This window comes from Mobula hypostoma, chromosome 30, assembly GCF_963921235.1.
Source record: "Mobula hypostoma chromosome 30, sMobHyp1.1, whole genome shotgun sequence".
In the NCBI taxonomy this organism is placed as follows: Eukaryota; Metazoa; Chordata; class Chondrichthyes; order Myliobatiformes; family Myliobatidae; genus Mobula; species Mobula hypostoma.
Window position 1 is genome coordinate 2,377,305 of NC_086126.1, and position 17,588 is coordinate 2,394,892.

The window sequence follows — 17,588 nt, forward strand, 5'->3', positions numbered from 1 at the left end:
TAACATTGGAAATGTTTCATTGAGGTCCTCCCTCATTCTCCTGAACTCCAGCGAATACAGCCCAAGAGCTGCCAGACATTCCTGATACGGTAACCCTTTCATTCCTGGAGTCATTCTCGTGAATCTTCTCTGAACCCTCCCCAATGTCAGCATATCCTTTCTAAAATAAGGAGCCCAAAACTGCAAACAATACTCAAAGTGTGGTTTCACGAGTGCCTTATAGAGCCTCAACATCACATCCCTGCTCTTATATTCTATACCTCTAGGAATGAATGCCAACATTACATTTGTCTTCTGCACAACCGACTCAACCTGGAGGTTAACCTTTAGGGTATCCTGCACAAGGACTCCCAAGTCCCTTTGCATCTCTGCATTTTTAATTCTCTCCCTATCTAAATAATAATCTGCTCATTTATTTCTTCCACCAAAGCTTTTACTTTGGCTCTGACATCACTTGTCAGCCACAGTATTGTCCTTCTTCCATTTGAAAATTTCTTCTTATTTGGCATATATCTGTCTTGCACTTCCCGCATTTTTTTGCAGAAACTCCAGCCATTGCTGCTCTGCTGTCCTTCCTGCTAGTGTCTCTTTCCAGTCAACCTGGGCCAGTACCCTTCTCATGGCATTGTAATTTCTGTCTCTTTCCAGTCAACCTGGGCCAGTACCCTTCTCATGGCATTGTAATTTCGTAGGGTCGTAGGGAGGGAGTGAGGAATGGGGCTTGTTGCTTTGTCGTTCTGTGTTTGACTGGACATTGTAGACATGCCATGTTGTTGCCAGAATGTATGGTAATACATGGGGCTGCCCCCACCCCCCAGAACATCCCGTGGGCGTGTTGGTTATTAACACAGTATATGTTTTGATGAGCACATGATCAATAAACTCAATTCTCAGTTCCTGTCAGTCACTCCTGTGTCTCGTGTCACTTTATCGACATACAATCAATACACGGATGTAAGCTGTCTCACATACTTATTGGGTGTCGGGTGGAGATACGTCTCTACAAAAGGCGCTCGTTTCTTCCGCTATCCTGCAGTCACCCTTGGGCAAGGAGTAGCACCGGCTGAGCTCCCGATCAGGGTCACGTGAAGTCATGGGAGCAGCTGGTGCTCCTCACAAGTTCTGGTGATGTGACCACTCATGCCAGGCAGACAATCTCTCAGCAGTATTGATAATGGCTGAGTATTTGCAATGGCAAACCACTTCAGTAGAAAAGTTTGCCAAGAACAATCATGGTCATGGAAAAACAATGATCACCCATGTTACATGTCACAGCATGAAACGATAATGATAATGAATTTATATTTATTGTACTTTTTAATTTTTGTGTTCTTTATATGGATAAATATGAACAGTGGCTATATTTCGTTAAGAGTTTGAGGAGATTTGGTATGTCAACAAAGACTCTAGCACATTTCAACAGATGTGCTGTGGAGGGCATTGCAGGTGGCTGCATCATCGTCTGGGATGTGGGGTGTGGGGTTGTACTGCACAGGATCAAAGTAAACTCCATCATGGGCACTAACCTCCCAGGCATTGAAGACATCTTCAAAAGGCGGTGCCTCAAAAAGGCAGCGTCCATCATTACGGACCCCCATCACCCAGACGTGCCCTCTGCTCATTGCTACCATCAGGGAGGAGGTACAGGAGTCTGAAGACACACACTCAATGCTTCAGGAACAGCTTCTTCCCCTCTGCCATCCAGTTTCTGAATGGACATTGAAGCCATGAACAATACTACACTACTTTTTCTATTTCTATTTATTTCTGTCTGTATGCGTGTGTCTATCTGCATGTGTGTGTGTCCGTGTCCGTGTGTATGTCTGTCTGTATGTGTGTGTCTGTTTGTATGTGTGTCTGTAAGTAAGTGTGTGTGTGTTACTGTCTGCGGAGAAGTCGAATCTCAGGGCTGTAAACCACATACATACTTCGATAATAAGTATATGTTGATTTATGAAATGACCTCTATGGATCACATGCATGAACAAATTTTTCACTGTACCTTAGTGTGTGATAAACCAATTTTCCAATGTGCACAGCACAGAGGGATGTGGACATCGTGCTTTCAGAAGGGCTTCATTTAGTTTGATGTTTAAATGACTAATTATTTAACCAGAGAGTGGGAAATCTCTGGAATCCATTGCCACAGGTGGCTGTAGAGTCCAGATCATTGGGTATACAGGGTTTACAGCAGAGGTGGTGGGTTCTTGATTAGTCAGATTGTCAGAGGTTACGGGGAGAAGGCAGGAGGTTGGGGTTGGGAGGGATAGTAAATCAGCCATGATGGGATGGTTGAGCAGATACGATGGGTTGAATGGGCTAACTCTGCTCCTTTGTCTTATGGTCTGATGTAGAAAGACAGCAAAAGAGGCAGTGGTTGGGGTGGGGCTGGGGCACGAGAGAGAATGCTTGAGGGAAGGACGGGGGGGGGGGATAGGACTGATGGGATTGCTCCAGTAGGGAGCTGGCCCAAAGCCGAGGCAGAACGGCCTCCTGTGATGGTGGAACCAACAGGTGGGAAAAGCACCTCACTCCCCATCTGAGAACGGTGTCCACGAGGACATATTTTTTGTTAATTACTCTGAGTCAACTGGGGCGTGGCAGCCATGGTTGAGGGTCGCTGAGTCAGCAGGGAGCAAAGGATGAACTTTGACCCTCCGACTTCGACGCCGCTCAGTTCACAGTGTCTCCTATTAGCGGACAAGTTAATCCTTGTTCAAACTCTAAGATGAAAACCCCAGGTCCAGAAACGGCCTGCCCTGGGGTTGGGGGGTTGGAGGGCCGTGTGTGTGCGTGAATGCGTGGGTGGGTGTGAGGGAGGAACGGGGTTTGTTTTGCCTTGGTTTTGTTGCTTCTCGTGTTCTGCGTTTGCGGTGTTTTGCCCAGCATGGTGGTGCCGGAAAGGTTGGCGACTCCCGCGGGCTGCCCTCCGGCCACATCCGTGTGTTGGCTGTTAATGTTAATGCCACATTTCACTGGAGTTTCAATGTACACCTGACAAACAAATAAATCTGAACACAAGAGAATCTACAGACGCTGGAAATCCGGAGAGACACAGACAAAACGCTGGGGGGACTCAGCATGTATAGAAACAACTGATATTTATGTCTGAGACCCTTCTGCAGGACTGGGAAGCAAAGGGAGAAATAAAGAGTAGATGTTTTGGTTTGAGACCCTTCAACCATTTATTCCTCACCATTGATGCTGACTGACCTGCATCATCACAGGCTCAAACCTCCCTACCATCGAGGACATCTTCAAAACACAGTTCCTCAAGAAGGCGGCATCCACCATGAAGAATCCTCACCACCCAGGACATGCCTTCTTCTCTTTAATACCATCGGGAGCCCGAACCCCCACACCCCTGCTCCAATCAACACTTTAGGAGCAGCTTCTTCCCCTCCGCCATCAGATTTCCAAACGGTCTATGAACCCATGGACACCACCTCACCATCATTTATACAGGGTGGAGTCAGCCCCTCCTGTCCTTTGTCCAATTTCACCCCAGCCTAATCACGGGGCAATTTACAATGACCGATTAACCTACCAATCGTTAACCCTTCGGACTGTGGGAGGAAACCAAAGCACCAGGAAGAAACCCACGTGATTATGGAGAGAGCTTGCAAACTTACAGACAGCGTTGGGAATTGTCCCGGGTCACCTGTACTATAAAGCGTTGTGCTAACCACTACGCAACTGTGTCACCCTACACAAACAGAAGAGATCCTGCAGATGCTGGAAATCCAGAGTAACACACACAAAATGCTGGAGGGACTCAAAATTTGGCGAGGAATAAAGAGTCAACATATTTGACCAAGTCCCTTTATCAGGACTCTCAGCCCAAAACATTGACTGTTCATTCCCCTTCATAGATGCTGTCTGACCTGCTGATTTCCTCCAGCATTTCATGTGTGAATCTGATCTAACCTGAATCTGGTCTGGAATCGAAACCAAAGTTAGGCCTCTCTGCCTTTTCCCATTTCCTTCATAATCATAAAAATCTCAAGTTCGACGTCACTTCAGAGAAATGAGAGTTTCTGTTCACTTTATTGATCGTTTCCCATCTTCAGACCCGAGCAGTCACTTGGACCTTTTCGGTCTAATTGGGGAGGCCTCTCCCTGCCTTTTACTGGTGCTTTCCGGCAACTCAAATTCCTGTCACCTGACTGAGCTCTTCTTCATCCCCAATTACATTGGAGCCCAGCTTCCCTTCAATGTCCAGCCGCAGGTCTGCCTGTCGACCGCTAGACCCCCACCCCTCTCCTACTCCCGTTAAATGCGAGTCAGTATGGGGCGGTTCAGGATTCTCCTGGAGTTTGCACCAGGTAACATGTACCACGCCCCCATTATCTCATCCTCCGAGTCCATACGACTTTGTGGGTTGGCTCCCTTCGGGCCTCCAGGCCTCTCCACTGCTCGTCATCCTGTTCTCCAACTTTGGCGCAGAGACCTCCAACTAGGCGTGGAGTCCATGTCAGGCTCTGGGTCAACACATACCTCTCCATCGAAAAAGTACTTCTGATGGAGAATTCCGTCTTCTGGAAAACTGGCACATTGTCGTCTGACTCTCCACTACGTAACGCGTAGCCACCCAACTGTCAGCCAACTTATGCTACCCTGCAAGCCCCAATTTCTTATGAGAATGCTGTCTCCCAGCCTCCGTTCGAAGAACCTGATCTTTTGGTCATATCTCCTCTGGTTCTGTTCATTTTGCTTGGTAGCAGAGACATCTGCTGGTTCATAATCGTTTTCCAACTCCTTACTGAAGTCAGACACATGCGTAACATACAAATCAGAGAAAATCTGCAGACGCTGGAAATCAGAGGAACGCAGACAAAATGCTGGAGGAACTCGGCAAGCCAGGCAGCATCTACGAAAAAGAGCACAGTCGATGTTTCAGGCTGAAACCCTTCAGCATGACAACCTTAAGATAGGTCTTCTGTGGCAAGTCTTCCCCACCGGTACCAAAACAGAGGTAACAAGCGATCTCGCTTCACGCCTGAACATCGCCTAAATGGCAGGATACTTGGTAGTGTGGAGGAGCAGAGGGATCTGGGGGTACATGTCCACAGATCCATGAAAGTTGCCTCACAGGTGGATAGGGTAGTTAAGAAAGCTTATGGGGTGTTAGCTTTCATAAGTCGAGGGATAGAGTTTAAGAGTCGCAAGGTAATGATGCAGCTTTATAAAACTCTGGTTAGGTCACACTTGGAGTACTGTGTCCAGTTTTGGTTGCCTCACTATAGGAAGGATGTGGAAGCATTGGAAAGGGTACAGAGGAGATTTACCAGGATGCTGCCTGGTTTAGAGAGTATGCATTATGATCAGAGATTAAGGGAGCTAGGGCTTTACTCTTTGGAGAGAAGGAGGATGAGAGTAGACATGAAAGAGGTATACAAGATAATAAGAGGAATAGATAGAGTGGATAGCCAGCGCCTCTTCCCCAGGGCACCACTGCTCAATACAAGGGAACGTGGCTTTAAGGTAAGGGGTGGGAAGTTCAAGGGGGATATTAGAGGAAGGTTTTTTACTCAGAGAGTGGTTGGTACGTGGAATGCACTGCCTGATACACCAGTGAAGTTTAAGAGACTACTCGACAGGTATATGGAGGAATTTAAGGTGGGGGGGGGTTATATGGGAGGTAGGCTTTGAGGGTCGGCACAACATTGTGGGCCGAAGGGCCTGTACTGTGCTGTACTATTCTATGTTCTATCGAATAACATAGCAAGTATCCAGTGGTTTCATTCTGTGTACAGTTATTGCAGTGGACCAGGTGCTGAATATACTGACACCATTTGTTCACCTTGCTGATCTCCAGGGTTCTGAGTATGTCTATCAATGTCCAGTTGAACCTCTCGGGCCAGGGATCACCCTCAGGGCGATAAAGCGTCGTCCTTGGCTCCAAGCATGCTCAGTAACTCATGTATTATCCTACTCTCAAAATCCCTTCCCTGATCGCTGTGTACCCTTCTGTGAAGGCTATAATGAATTGAAAAGCTTGAGCACATAGACATTAAGAAAGGGGATGCACTGGAGCTTTTAGAAAGCATCAAGTTGGATAAGTCACCGGGACCGGACGAGATGTACCGCAGGCTACTGCGGGAGGCGTGGGAGGAGATTGCTGAGCCTCTGGCGATGATCTTTGCATCATCACTGGGGACGGGAGAGGTTCCGGAGGATTGGAGGGTTGTGGATGTTGTTCCCTTATTCAAGAAAGGAAGTAGAGATAGTCGAGGAAATTATAGACCAGTGAGTCTTACTTCAGTGGTTGGTAAGTTGATGGAGAAGATCCTGAGAGGCACGATTTATGAACATGGTAAGATTAGGAATGTTCAGCGTCAGGGGTGCAGTGCCAGCCGGAGAGCGTCCGGCACATCTTTCAGAAAAAAAGCCGAAACAAACAAGCTAATTAATTAGGTGCCGCCCAGGGTGATTTGAGTATCTCAGAAACTGCTGACCTCCTGGGATTTTTACGCACAACAGACTCTGGAATTTACAAAGAATGGTGCCAAAGACAAAAAAAATCCAGCAAGTGGATTTAACGAGATGTTTTCGCTCATAGAACAGCCACTCGCTGGATGTTTTTTCCCTGGATAGGTACACGGAGCTCAGAAAAATAGAGGGCTTGGTAATTTCTAAGGTAAGGACATGTTCGGCATAGCTTTGTGGGCTGAAGGGCCTGTATTGTGCTGTAGGTTTTCTATGTTTCCCTGTTTCCATCACATCACAGCATTCACAAGAAAAACATAATTATACACAATTTTCCTAAGAAGGGTCTCCAAAAGTGGAAATATTTTGCCTGCTGTAGTGGGTTACAGACTGGAATACACTGCCAGGGGAGTCGCTGGTTAAAATCTGCAGACGCGATGTGCTGGGTTACACAAAGCCAGGGCAGACGTGATGGCCATGGTCTTTATTGCTGCAGTAACTCTGTGGTTCCAGTCTGACACCGTTACCACCGACGGTAAGTTTGCGAAGGGAGGACGGAACCTACTGGTCACGTTGTTTCTGAAGGATCCTGCTGGGATCATAGAGGGTTCAGAAGTGGAGAGAGTGAGCAGTTTCAAGTTCCTGGGTGTCAAGATCTCTGAGGATTTAACCTGATCCCAACATATAAAGAAGGCAAGCCAGCAACTATAGCTCATTAGGAGTTTGAAGGGATTTGGTAAGTCAACAAATACAATCAAAAACTTCTATAGTTGTACCATGGAGAGCATTCTGACAGGCTGCATCAGCGTCTGGTATGGAGGGGCTACTGCACAGGACCGAAAGAAGCTGCAGAGGGTTGTAAATCTAGTCAGCTCCATCTTGGGTACTAGCCTACAAAGTACCCAGGACATCTTCAGAGAGCGGTGTCTCAGAAAGGCATAGTCCATTATTAAGGACCTCCAGCACCCAGGACATGCCCTTTTCTCACTGTTACCATCAGGTAGGAGATACAGAAGCCTGAAGCCACACACTCAGTGATTCAGGAACAGCTTCTTCCCCTCTGCCATCCGATTCCTAAATGGACATTAACCTGTGAACACGAACTCACTTTTTTATTATATATTATTTGTTTTTGCACGATTGTTAATCTATTCGTTATACGTATTTTGTAATTGACTTACTTATTTATTATTATTATTATTATTAAATTTGCTTCGTATTGCATTGAACTACTGCTGCTAAGTTAACAAATTTCACGACACATGCCGGGACGAGAAACTGCCGAGACCGCGCATGCGTGTTGTTGTTCCCAGAGAGGCCGGTCTTGAACGATGAATGCCCGGACTATGCCGTCTCCACGCATGTGTATTGCGCCCACTCCCGCCGATTGCGCACGCGCGGACTGTCAATCGCCGGCAGAAGATGGCGGTGGTTGCTTTGAACCGTTTGCTGAGGGCTGCACGCCTCATTGTCCCTCGGCCTCAGGTAGCGGGCAGGGCGGCGATCAGACCGGGAGCAGGACCCACCGGGAAAGCTGGGGCAGTAACTTGAGGGGCGGGGGAGTGCGGTTGGTTGCGGTCCCGGCGGCGGGAGGAGGTACAAGTCCGGAGTCGTTGGTTGAGGAGAGTCGGCTGCCTGGACACCGAGTGTGGAGGCGTGGCTAAAACGGGTGGGCGGAGTCTGGGACGGGGCGTGGCCAGAACGGGTGGGCGGAGTCTGGGACGGGGCGCGGCCAGAACGGGTGGGCGGAGTCTGGGACGGGGCGTGGCCAGATTGAGTGGGCGGGGCCAGCTCACCTCGCGCTCCCCCGAGTCGTAAAGTCAAAAGTTGAGTTAATTGCCATTTGAAAGTTCTCAGTTTCAGGTCGGGTCTTCCGATTAGATCATGAGGCTCAACTCTGCCTCTACGTAGAACCTTGAACAGTACAGGCCCTTCGGTCCACGTTGTTGTGCCGACCTTTTAAGTTCAACCTAACCCTTCCCTCCTATTTTCCTTTCATCCATGTGCCTGTTTACGACGCAGTGTCCCCGAATGTATCTGTCTCTGACTCCACCACCAGTAACCCATTCCACACACCAAGCACTCTCTGTGTAAAAAATACCTGTCTCTGACATCCCCTATACTCCTCCAATCACCTTAAAATTATGCCTTTTTCTATTAACCATTTCCACACACTCCCGGGAAAATGCCTCTGCCTGTCCACTTGATCTATGCCCCTTATAGTCTTGTACACTCCTATCAAGTCACCTCTCATCCTCCTTCACTCCAAAGAGAAGCTTGCTCAACCCATTCTCATTAGACATGTTCTCTAATCCAGGCAGCTTCTGCACCCACTCTAAAGTGTCCTCATCCTTCCTATAATGAGGTGACCGGAACTGAACACAGTACTCCGTGTGGTCTAATCAAAGGAAGTTTCATGATCATTCTTACCATCCATAGATACAGTCGAATGAGATCGTGTTCCCCTGGGGCCCAGGTGCCGAACATACGTTCAAAACACACTCACATCGTTATGCAAGAAAGCACATATATAGACCAAGTCCATGAGCGATTTGCCAATTGATGGGACAGCTCCTGGCAATCCTGCTTGTCCTTCCGCCGGTCAAACACTGGAGGGCAGCACTGACGGGAGAGGGCAGCCCCCAACTGAGCACAGACGCCAGGTTACACTGCCTCCAGCATGTTCTCACCTGGGCTGCAGCAGCAGGCAAGCCCGCGGCTTGAGTCCTTGTCCTCACTACAACGGAGAGCACGCTGCTGTCTCATCACTTGTCTCCCCACCAAACAAGGGAAACAGGTCTGCCGCATCTCACATTATCAATGTGCAACTAGGTCTTGCGATCGCAGGAAAACATCCAAGAGTCACTCATTGTTACACTGCATGCTGCTTTCACGCCCCGACTCCTATGTCTTTGAGTAGCAGGCAGCAGCATAGTCTGCACCCAGGTCAGCCCTTCCAAACCTTCTCCTGGCCGAGCGCCGGCTTCTCCTTATCTCGGCGGAGCGCCGGCCACTTCAAAACTCCAGTCAGCTGTTGCGAACAGCAAACAGATCACCGATCAGTGATGTGGTAAACTCTAAATAGTGTTTTATAGAGCTGTAACAGTTCACATATCACTGATCGGTAAACTCTAACGAGAGTTTTATAGAGCTGTAACATTACCTCAAGGTTTTTGAACTTAATCCCCCAACTAAGGAAGGCCAGCACACCAAATGCCTTCTTAACCACCAATTCAACTTGTGCTGCAACTTTGAGGAATCTATGGACGTGCACCCCAAAATCCTTCTGTTCCTCCTCACTGCTGAGAATCCTGTCGTTAACCCTATGTTCTGCTTTCAAGTTTGATCTTTCATTCTTCTGGCTTTAATTCCATTGGGCAATTCTCAGAGCAGCTCTGCATCCTGTCAATGACCTGATTCAGATTTAAATGTATTTGTCCCGTGTACATCATGACACACAGTGAACACAGTGAAATGTGTTTTTGCATCAACAGCTAACGTACCCAAGGATGTGCTAGGGGCAGGCTGCAAGTGGTGCCCATTGCCCATTGTAACCTCCGGCAATCCCTGTTTGTTTCCATTTTGAGGAGTTTAGCGTGCTGCCTGTGATCTGGTCTTGGTCCGCGCACAGACATGATAGTTAGGCAGATAGTTATAGAGTCTTTTACCCTGGTGGAAATGTCACACTACAGGCATAGGTTGGAGGTGAGGGGGAGGGAAGTTTGACGATGTGATGGTCAAGTTTTTAAAACACAGAGAGTCAGGGTGCCAGGAACTTTTTGCCAGAGGAGGTTACAGACACAATAACGCGCCTCTCCAATAAGGGTAAACAATAGTGTCACGGCTAACGTAATGCTTTACAGCACCAGTGATCTGGCTTCGACTCCTGCTACTGTCGGTAAGCAGTTTGTACGTGCTCCCCGTAACCGCTGTGGTTTTCTCCGGGTGCTTCAGTTTCCCTCCACATCCCAAAGACGTACGGGTTAGGGATAGGGAGTTGTGGACAGTAAGGGTGGGGAGAGCCAGCCGTGGATAACTAAGGAAATAAAAGAAGGCATCAAACTAAAAGCTGGTATGTACAAAGTCACTGAGAGTAGTGGGAAACTGGAAGATTGGTGGAGCTTTAAAAAGCAACAAAGAGCCACTAAGCAAGCTGTCAGCTGTCAGGCAGCTTTCGGTAGTTTGATCACACAGGACCACCAGTTGTGAAGGTTCTCAGTGACGTTTCCGTTTTGTCCTAGAGTTACTGCACGGCTCCGGGTTCTGGTTCCACATATCCGGGGATTGTTGAGTCGACGGAGGAATTCCATTTTGTGGAGAGATTGATTCCACCCACCACCGTGCCAGTTCCTCCGAAACACGACCGTTACCCCACCCCATCGGGATGGTGTCCACCTCGAGGTCTGTGTCGTCCGATGCAATGCTGGAGGATCGAGCAGCATGTGTGGATGTGGGAGGGGGAATTGTCAGTGTTTCGGGTCGATACCCTGCCGAGGGCGTCAATCTCCCCCTTATCTTTCAGCCCAGTGTCACTCTGCCAACCACCTCTGGCTGCTGTCCCACCAAATCAAAGTATCTATCATCCACCCGTCCCTCTTTCTAATAACTGCACCCAGACACCCTTCCCCTGCCTGACACAGCCTCCTCATTCTCCTTCACCCTGCCTCAGACCACCAGTCAACATAAAATTAGCCCATCAGCCCATCGAGTCTACTCCACCATTCCATCATGGCTGATTTATTATCATCCTGAACCCCATCCTCCTGCCTTCCCCCCCGTAACCTTTGATGCCCTGACTAAACAAGAACCTATCAAACTCCACTTTAAATATGCCCAGTGACTTGGCCTCCACGGCCGCCTTTGGCATTGAGTTCCACAGAATAATCACCCTCTGGCTGAAGAAATTTCTCACCATCACTGTTCTAAATTGATGTCCCTCTATTCTGAGGCTGTGCCCTCTGGTTCTAGACTCCCCCACTATAGGAAACATCCTCTCCACATCCACTCTATCTGTGTCCTCTGGTCCTAGACTCCCCCACTATAGGAAACATCCTCTCCACATCCACTCTATCTGTGTCCTCTGGTCCTAGACTCCCCCACTATAGGAAACATCCTCTCCACATCCACTCTATCTGTGTCCTCTGGTCCTAGACTCCCCCACTATAGGAAACATCCTCTCCACATCCACTCTATCTGTGTCCGCTGGTCCTAGACTCCCCCACTATAGGAAACATCCTCTCCACATCCACTCTATTGAGACCTTTCAACATTTGATAGGTTTAAATGAGGTCACCCCTGAATGAGGTTCATGTACCTGACTCAAACATCTCCTCTGGCAGCTCGTTCCATGCACCCACCGCCTTGTGCGTGAAGAAGCTGCCCCTCAGTCCCTCTCAAATCCAATCAGCCCAGCTCAGGTTACCTTCAGCCCAGATGTGTGACCAGTGAGCTCATTGAGTCAGTAAAGAGCTGGTGTTTGTCGGGTCCATGGTGTGTAATCGGTGTTTAATCTTTTCCAGATCCACCCCCTGACCTGCCGTATATGATCCGGCGTTCCCGCATGCACAACCTCCCAGTTTATACGGACATCACGCACGGCAACAGAAAGATGACGGTCATTCGGAAGATAGAGGGTGACATTTGGGTACGTGATCGTTTCCTTGCATCGTCTTAAAACTGTTTAAACGAAACGTTCCCTCCATTTCTACACCCAATGTTACAGACTCACTTTAAGTTCTCTACAACTCATGTTGTCACTATTGTAGTTTAAAAAATTATTTTATTTCCCCAAATTGTCTTCTCTTGCACATTAGCTGTGTGTCAGAAACACGAGAGATTCTGCAGATGCTTGAGATCCAGAGCAACAGACTGAAAAAGCTGCAGGTACTTAGCAGGTCAGGCAGAATCCATAGAGAGGAATAAACAGTCTCGTCCTGATGAAAGGTCTCAGCCCGAAACGTTGACTGTTTATTCAGCTCCAAAGATGCTGCCTGTCCTGCTGAGTTCCTCCAGCATTTTGTGGTGCGTTGTCAGTCTTTGTTGTATATTTTTTCATAAATTCAATTGTATTTCTTTATTTTCCTGTAAATGCCCCCAAGAAAATGAATCACAAGGTGACATAGATACACATACTTAATCATAGAAACAGGCTTTTCTGCTCACCTAGTCCATACCGAACTATTATTCTGCCTAGTCCCATCGACCTGCACCTTTCAACTGTAAGAGAAGTTTGGATAGGTACATGGATGGAGTAAGTATGAAGGGCTCCCATGGACCATAACCCTCCTTACCCCTCACATCCAGGTACCTATGCAACCTTCTCTTAAACTCGCGTCCACCGCTCCCACTGGCAGCTCGTTCCACACTCTCACCGCCTTCTGAGTGAAGAATTTCCTCTTCATGTTCCCCTTAAACTTTTCACCTTTTACCCTTAACCCATGACCTCTGGTTCTAGTCCCACCTAACCTTAGTGGAAAAAGCCTGCTTACATTTATCCTATCTTTTCCCCCTCATACTTTTGTAATCAAATTTCCTCTCAATCTTCTACACTCCAGGGAATAAAATCCCAATCTGTTCAGCCTTTCCCTATAACTCAGGTCCTCATGTCCTGACAAATCTTCTCTGCACTCTTTCAATCTTATTGATATCTGTCCTGCAGGTAGGTGACCAGGACTGCTTACAGTAATAACTGAACATGGTGGTGTGGGACCAAAAGCTCCTGTACCTCCTTCCCGATGGTAGGAGAGAGAAGAGAGCATGGCCTGGATGCTGGGGGTCTTTGATGATGGACGTTACTTTCCTGTGATAGTGTTCCATGCAAATATACTCAAAGTTAGCCCACAAGCTTTGATAAGATCCTTTTCTCTCACCTTAAACCTCTGCCATCTAGTTCTTGATTTACCCTGTCTGTGCCCCTCATGACTCGTAAGATCAGCCCTCAGTCTCCAGGGGATAAAGTCCCTGCCAGTTCAATCACTCCATAACTCAGTTCCTCGAGTCATGACAACATCTTCCAAAAATTAGGAGGGGTGTAGAGAGAGTAAATGCAAGCAGGCTTTTTCCACTGAGGTTGGGTGGGACGACAACTAGAGGTCATGGGTTAAGGGTGAAAGGGGAAATGTTTAAGGAGAAACATGGCCACAAACTATTTCATTCAGAGGGAGGTGAGAGTGTGTACCAGCGCAAGCGGTGCATGCAAACTGGATTTCAATTTTTAAGAGAAGTTTGGATAGGTACATGGATGATAGGGGTATGGAGGGCTACGGTCCCGGTGCAGGACGATGGGAGTAGGCAGTTTAAATGGGTGGGCACCGTTTAGATGGGCCAAAGGGCCTGTTTCTGCTCTATCTTTCTATGACTCTATGACTCTAAATCTTTTCTGCAGTGCTGTGTGGAGAGAGACTGTCTTGGTATGCAGTGAGACTGTCAGGAAGGACAGGCAGATGACAGGGCAAAATTGCAGTCAGCAGGATGAGCTTCAGTGTAACATGGGGACAAAGTCAAAAAGGATGATGAATACAGGACTGAAGGTGTTATATTTGAATACCCAGTATACAAAATAAGGTAGATGATCATGGAGTGCAGTTAGCAATTGGTAGGTATGACAATGACGGCATCACTGTCGTGGCTGGAAGATCATAGTTGGGAGTTTAACATCCAAGGATACGCATTGTATCGAAGGGACAGGCAGGTAGGCAGAGGGGATGGTGTGGCTCTGTTGGTAAACAAATGAAATCAAATCCTTAGAAAGAGGTGACATAAGGAAGATGTAGAATCATTGTGAGTCGACTTAAGAAACTGCAAGGTTAAAAATACCCTGATGGGAGTCATATACAGGCCTCTGAACAGTATCTTGGATGTGGGCTACAAATTACAATGGGGGATAGAAAATGCATGTCAAAAGGGCAATGTTACGATAGTCATGGGGGATTTCAGTATGCATGTAGATTGGGAAGATCCGGTTAATCCTGGATCCTAAGTGGGGGAATTTGTAGATTGCCTTTTAGAGCAGCTCATGGTTGAGCCCACTAGGGGAAAGTCTATTCTGGATTGGGTGTTGTTTAATGAAACGGATTTCTTTAGGGAGCTTAAGGTAAATGGACCCTTAGGAGGCAGTGATCATAATATGATACAATTTGAGGAGGAATAGCTCGATTCAGGTGTATCAGTATTATGAGGTTTTCTGATGAGGAAGTCATCCAGTTGCAGAGGGAGGTACAGAGGCCCAGGTTTTAATACTTGCCGATTAACGCTGAGCGATGATGGTGTTGACTGCTGAGCTGTAATCAATAAACAGAAGCCAGGCGTATATGTAGCGGTTGTCCAGGTGCTCCAGAGTGAAGAGTAGAATTGCACAATCCCTGCATCGTAGAACGTAAATCAGTACTGCATAAGAACAGGCCCTTTTCCCCACGTAAGGCCTAACTGAACAATCTGGAGCTGGAGACCCTAAGGCAGTGCTATGTTGAGTTCAATGTCGACTGGCAACTCCTGCAATGATGCTGGTACCTACTGTATCGGCCTCTGCCTTTGGATTCATCAGATGTGTGGAGAGGGTTACAAGGGCAAGAGCCTGCTCTCCATATCATACTGCCCGGGCTCGCCAGACAGCTGGGACGTAATATTCATGGTCAACCACGACCAACGGAGGGTCTCAACTGAACTAATCCCTTCTGCGTACACAGCAGAATCCGAATCAGGTTTATTACCACCGGCATGTGACGTGAAATTTGTTAAATTAGCAGCAGCAGTTCAATGCAATACATATTCCAGCAGAAAAAAATATATAAAAATAATAATAAATAAGTAAATCAATTACTGTATACCTAAATTGAACAGATTAGAGAAACAGAAATGATGTATATTAAGAAAAGTGAGGTAGTGTCTAAGGGTTCAATGTCCATTTAGGAATCGAATGGCAGAGGGGAAGAAGCTGTTCCTGAATCGCTGAGTGTGAGCCTTCAGGCTTCTGTACCTCTTACCTGATGGTAACAGTGAGGAAAGGGCATGGCCTGGGTGCTGGAGGTCCTTAATAATGGATGCTGCCTTTATGAGACACCGCTCCCTGAAGATGTCCTGGGTACTTTGTAGGCTAGTACCCAAGATGGAGCTGACTAGATTTACAACCCTCTGCTGCTTCTTTCGGTCCTGTGCAGTAGCCCCTCCATACCAGACAGTGATGCAGCCTGTCAGAATGCTCTCCGTGGTACATCTATAGAAGTTTTTGAATGTATTTGTTGACATGCCAAATCTCTTCAAACTCCTAATGAAGTATAGCTGCTGTCTTGCCTTGTTTATAACTACATCAATATGTTGACACCAGGTTAGATCCTCAGAGATCTTGACACCCAGGAACTTGAAACTGTTCACTCTCTCCACTTCTGATCCCTCTATGAGGATTAGTATGTGTTCCTTCATCTTACCCTTCCTGAAGTCCACAATCAGCTCTTTTGTCTTACTGACGTTGAGTGCCAGGTTGTTGCTGTGACACCACTCCACTAGTTGGCATGTCTCACTCCTGTACGCCCTCTCGTCACCACGTAAGCTTCTACCAACAATGGTTGTATCATCAGCAAGTTTACAGATGGTATTTGAGCTTCCTATCGCTCTGTCCTGTGCACGAGTGTTGTTGTTCTGCTTGTTTTAACCCCTCTGGTGCCCTCTTGCCTTCCTCAGACACTCGACAAGGACGTGAAGGAATACCTCGTGCAGCTGACGGGCAAGACGCCGCTCACACAGGTCAACGAGGTGACAATGAGTCTGCGGGTGAAAGGTTACTTTGACAAAGAGCTGAAATCGTGGCTGCTGGAGAAGGGGTTCTGAGTTTTGTGAATGGATGTTAAACAGCGTGCTGAGATTGTTTGATTAAAACAGAAATCTACAGTAGAAAATCTCCTGTTTTCACATTATAAGAAACATATCTCTTGTGAATGCACACCAGCCCAGTAAAGTAGAGGTCAGTGTGAACAGCGGAGCGACTCATCAGCTTGGACGGTATATTGATCTACTCGTCTCTCTGAGATCATCCATCATGATTCCAACATCTTTTGTGTCTCCATTAAACCGACAACTTGCTCTGGTTTCCTGCCCGGCATGTCATTTTTATTTTTGTGATTTGTAATTGTGGTCACCGTGTTACAGGAGAGATGTCGTTAAGCTGGAAGTTCGAAGGAGCCACAGGCACACAGTTCCGGAGGAACTCAGCAGGTCCGGCAGCATCTATGGAGGGGAATAAACAGTCGACATATTGGTCCGAGAGTCTTCATCAGAAGTGGAACAGGAGGGGGAGGAGTTCTCTCCCTACTGCCCGTTTCGCCGCTGCGGTGAAGGTTCTCCGTCTCTGGCAGTGTTCAGGGCTTCCTTTATTGTGTCAATAGCTCAGTTTTCAGTGCTGTCAGCCATGCAAGTCATGGGTGGAGACTCAGGAATACCGTAGGATTCGGATGTAGAAGGATTCTTCATTGCCGTTTCTGTAACAATTTTGTTTTCCCAGTCAAGGTTGTTAGCCCTGAGCTGAACTCCTGAACCTGGAGGACCGGTGGATCACTCTTAGTCTGTCCTCTACCCTTTGACCTGCTTTGCATGGGTGACCCTACCAAGAGCCAAAGCCTAAAGCCCTGACTCCAGCCAACGTAGCTCTCCGGGTCATTGAGGGACGCAAGCCTCCAATGCCCCTGACGCGACTGTGGTCCTAGTGGAGGGAATGGGAAGGTTTTAGTGTGACGATATTACATCTCAAAATGCCTTTTGTCGCAGATGGAGTGAGGGAGAGACTGAACGATCTGTTCCCCCTCCCACACCCCTTTCTCACAGTACCATTATCGTACTGCGGCCATCGTTTAACCTACTCTATCTTTTAACCTGGACCACGCCATCTTCATCACTAACTGTTTGTTCAGGGCGCCACGTGGCGGTTAGTGCTATGCTATTGCAGCTCAGGGCTTCAGAGTTCAAATCCGGAGTGCTCTATAAGAAAGTTCGTGCGTTCTTCCCGTGAGAACGTGGGTTTCCTCCGGATGGTCCAGTTTCCTCCCAGAGTACCGGTTGGTAGGTTAATTGGTCATTGTAAACTGTCTGTGACTAGGCTGGGTTAAATCGGTGGGTGGCTGGGTGGTGTGGCTCGTTGGGCCGGGAGGACCTGCTGTGCACTGTATCTCTGA

General features: G+C 47.6%; 1 protein-coding gene across 1 annotated transcript; it reads left to right on the forward strand.

Annotated features, from left to right (window-relative positions):
- Positions 1–7,764: 7,764 nt before the first annotated feature.
- Positions 7,765–16,509, forward strand: LOC134339596 (large ribosomal subunit protein mL49-like). Its single transcript, XM_063036245.1, has 4 exons — positions 7,765–7,914; positions 10,671–10,830; positions 11,949–12,073; positions 16,105–16,509. Exons 1-4 carry the CDS (start codon positions 7,765–7,767, stop codon positions 16,249–16,251), a joined length of 582 nt encoding a protein of 193 aa, XP_062892315.1. The 3' UTR covers positions 16,252–16,509.
- Positions 16,510–17,588: the final 1,079 nt, after the last annotated feature.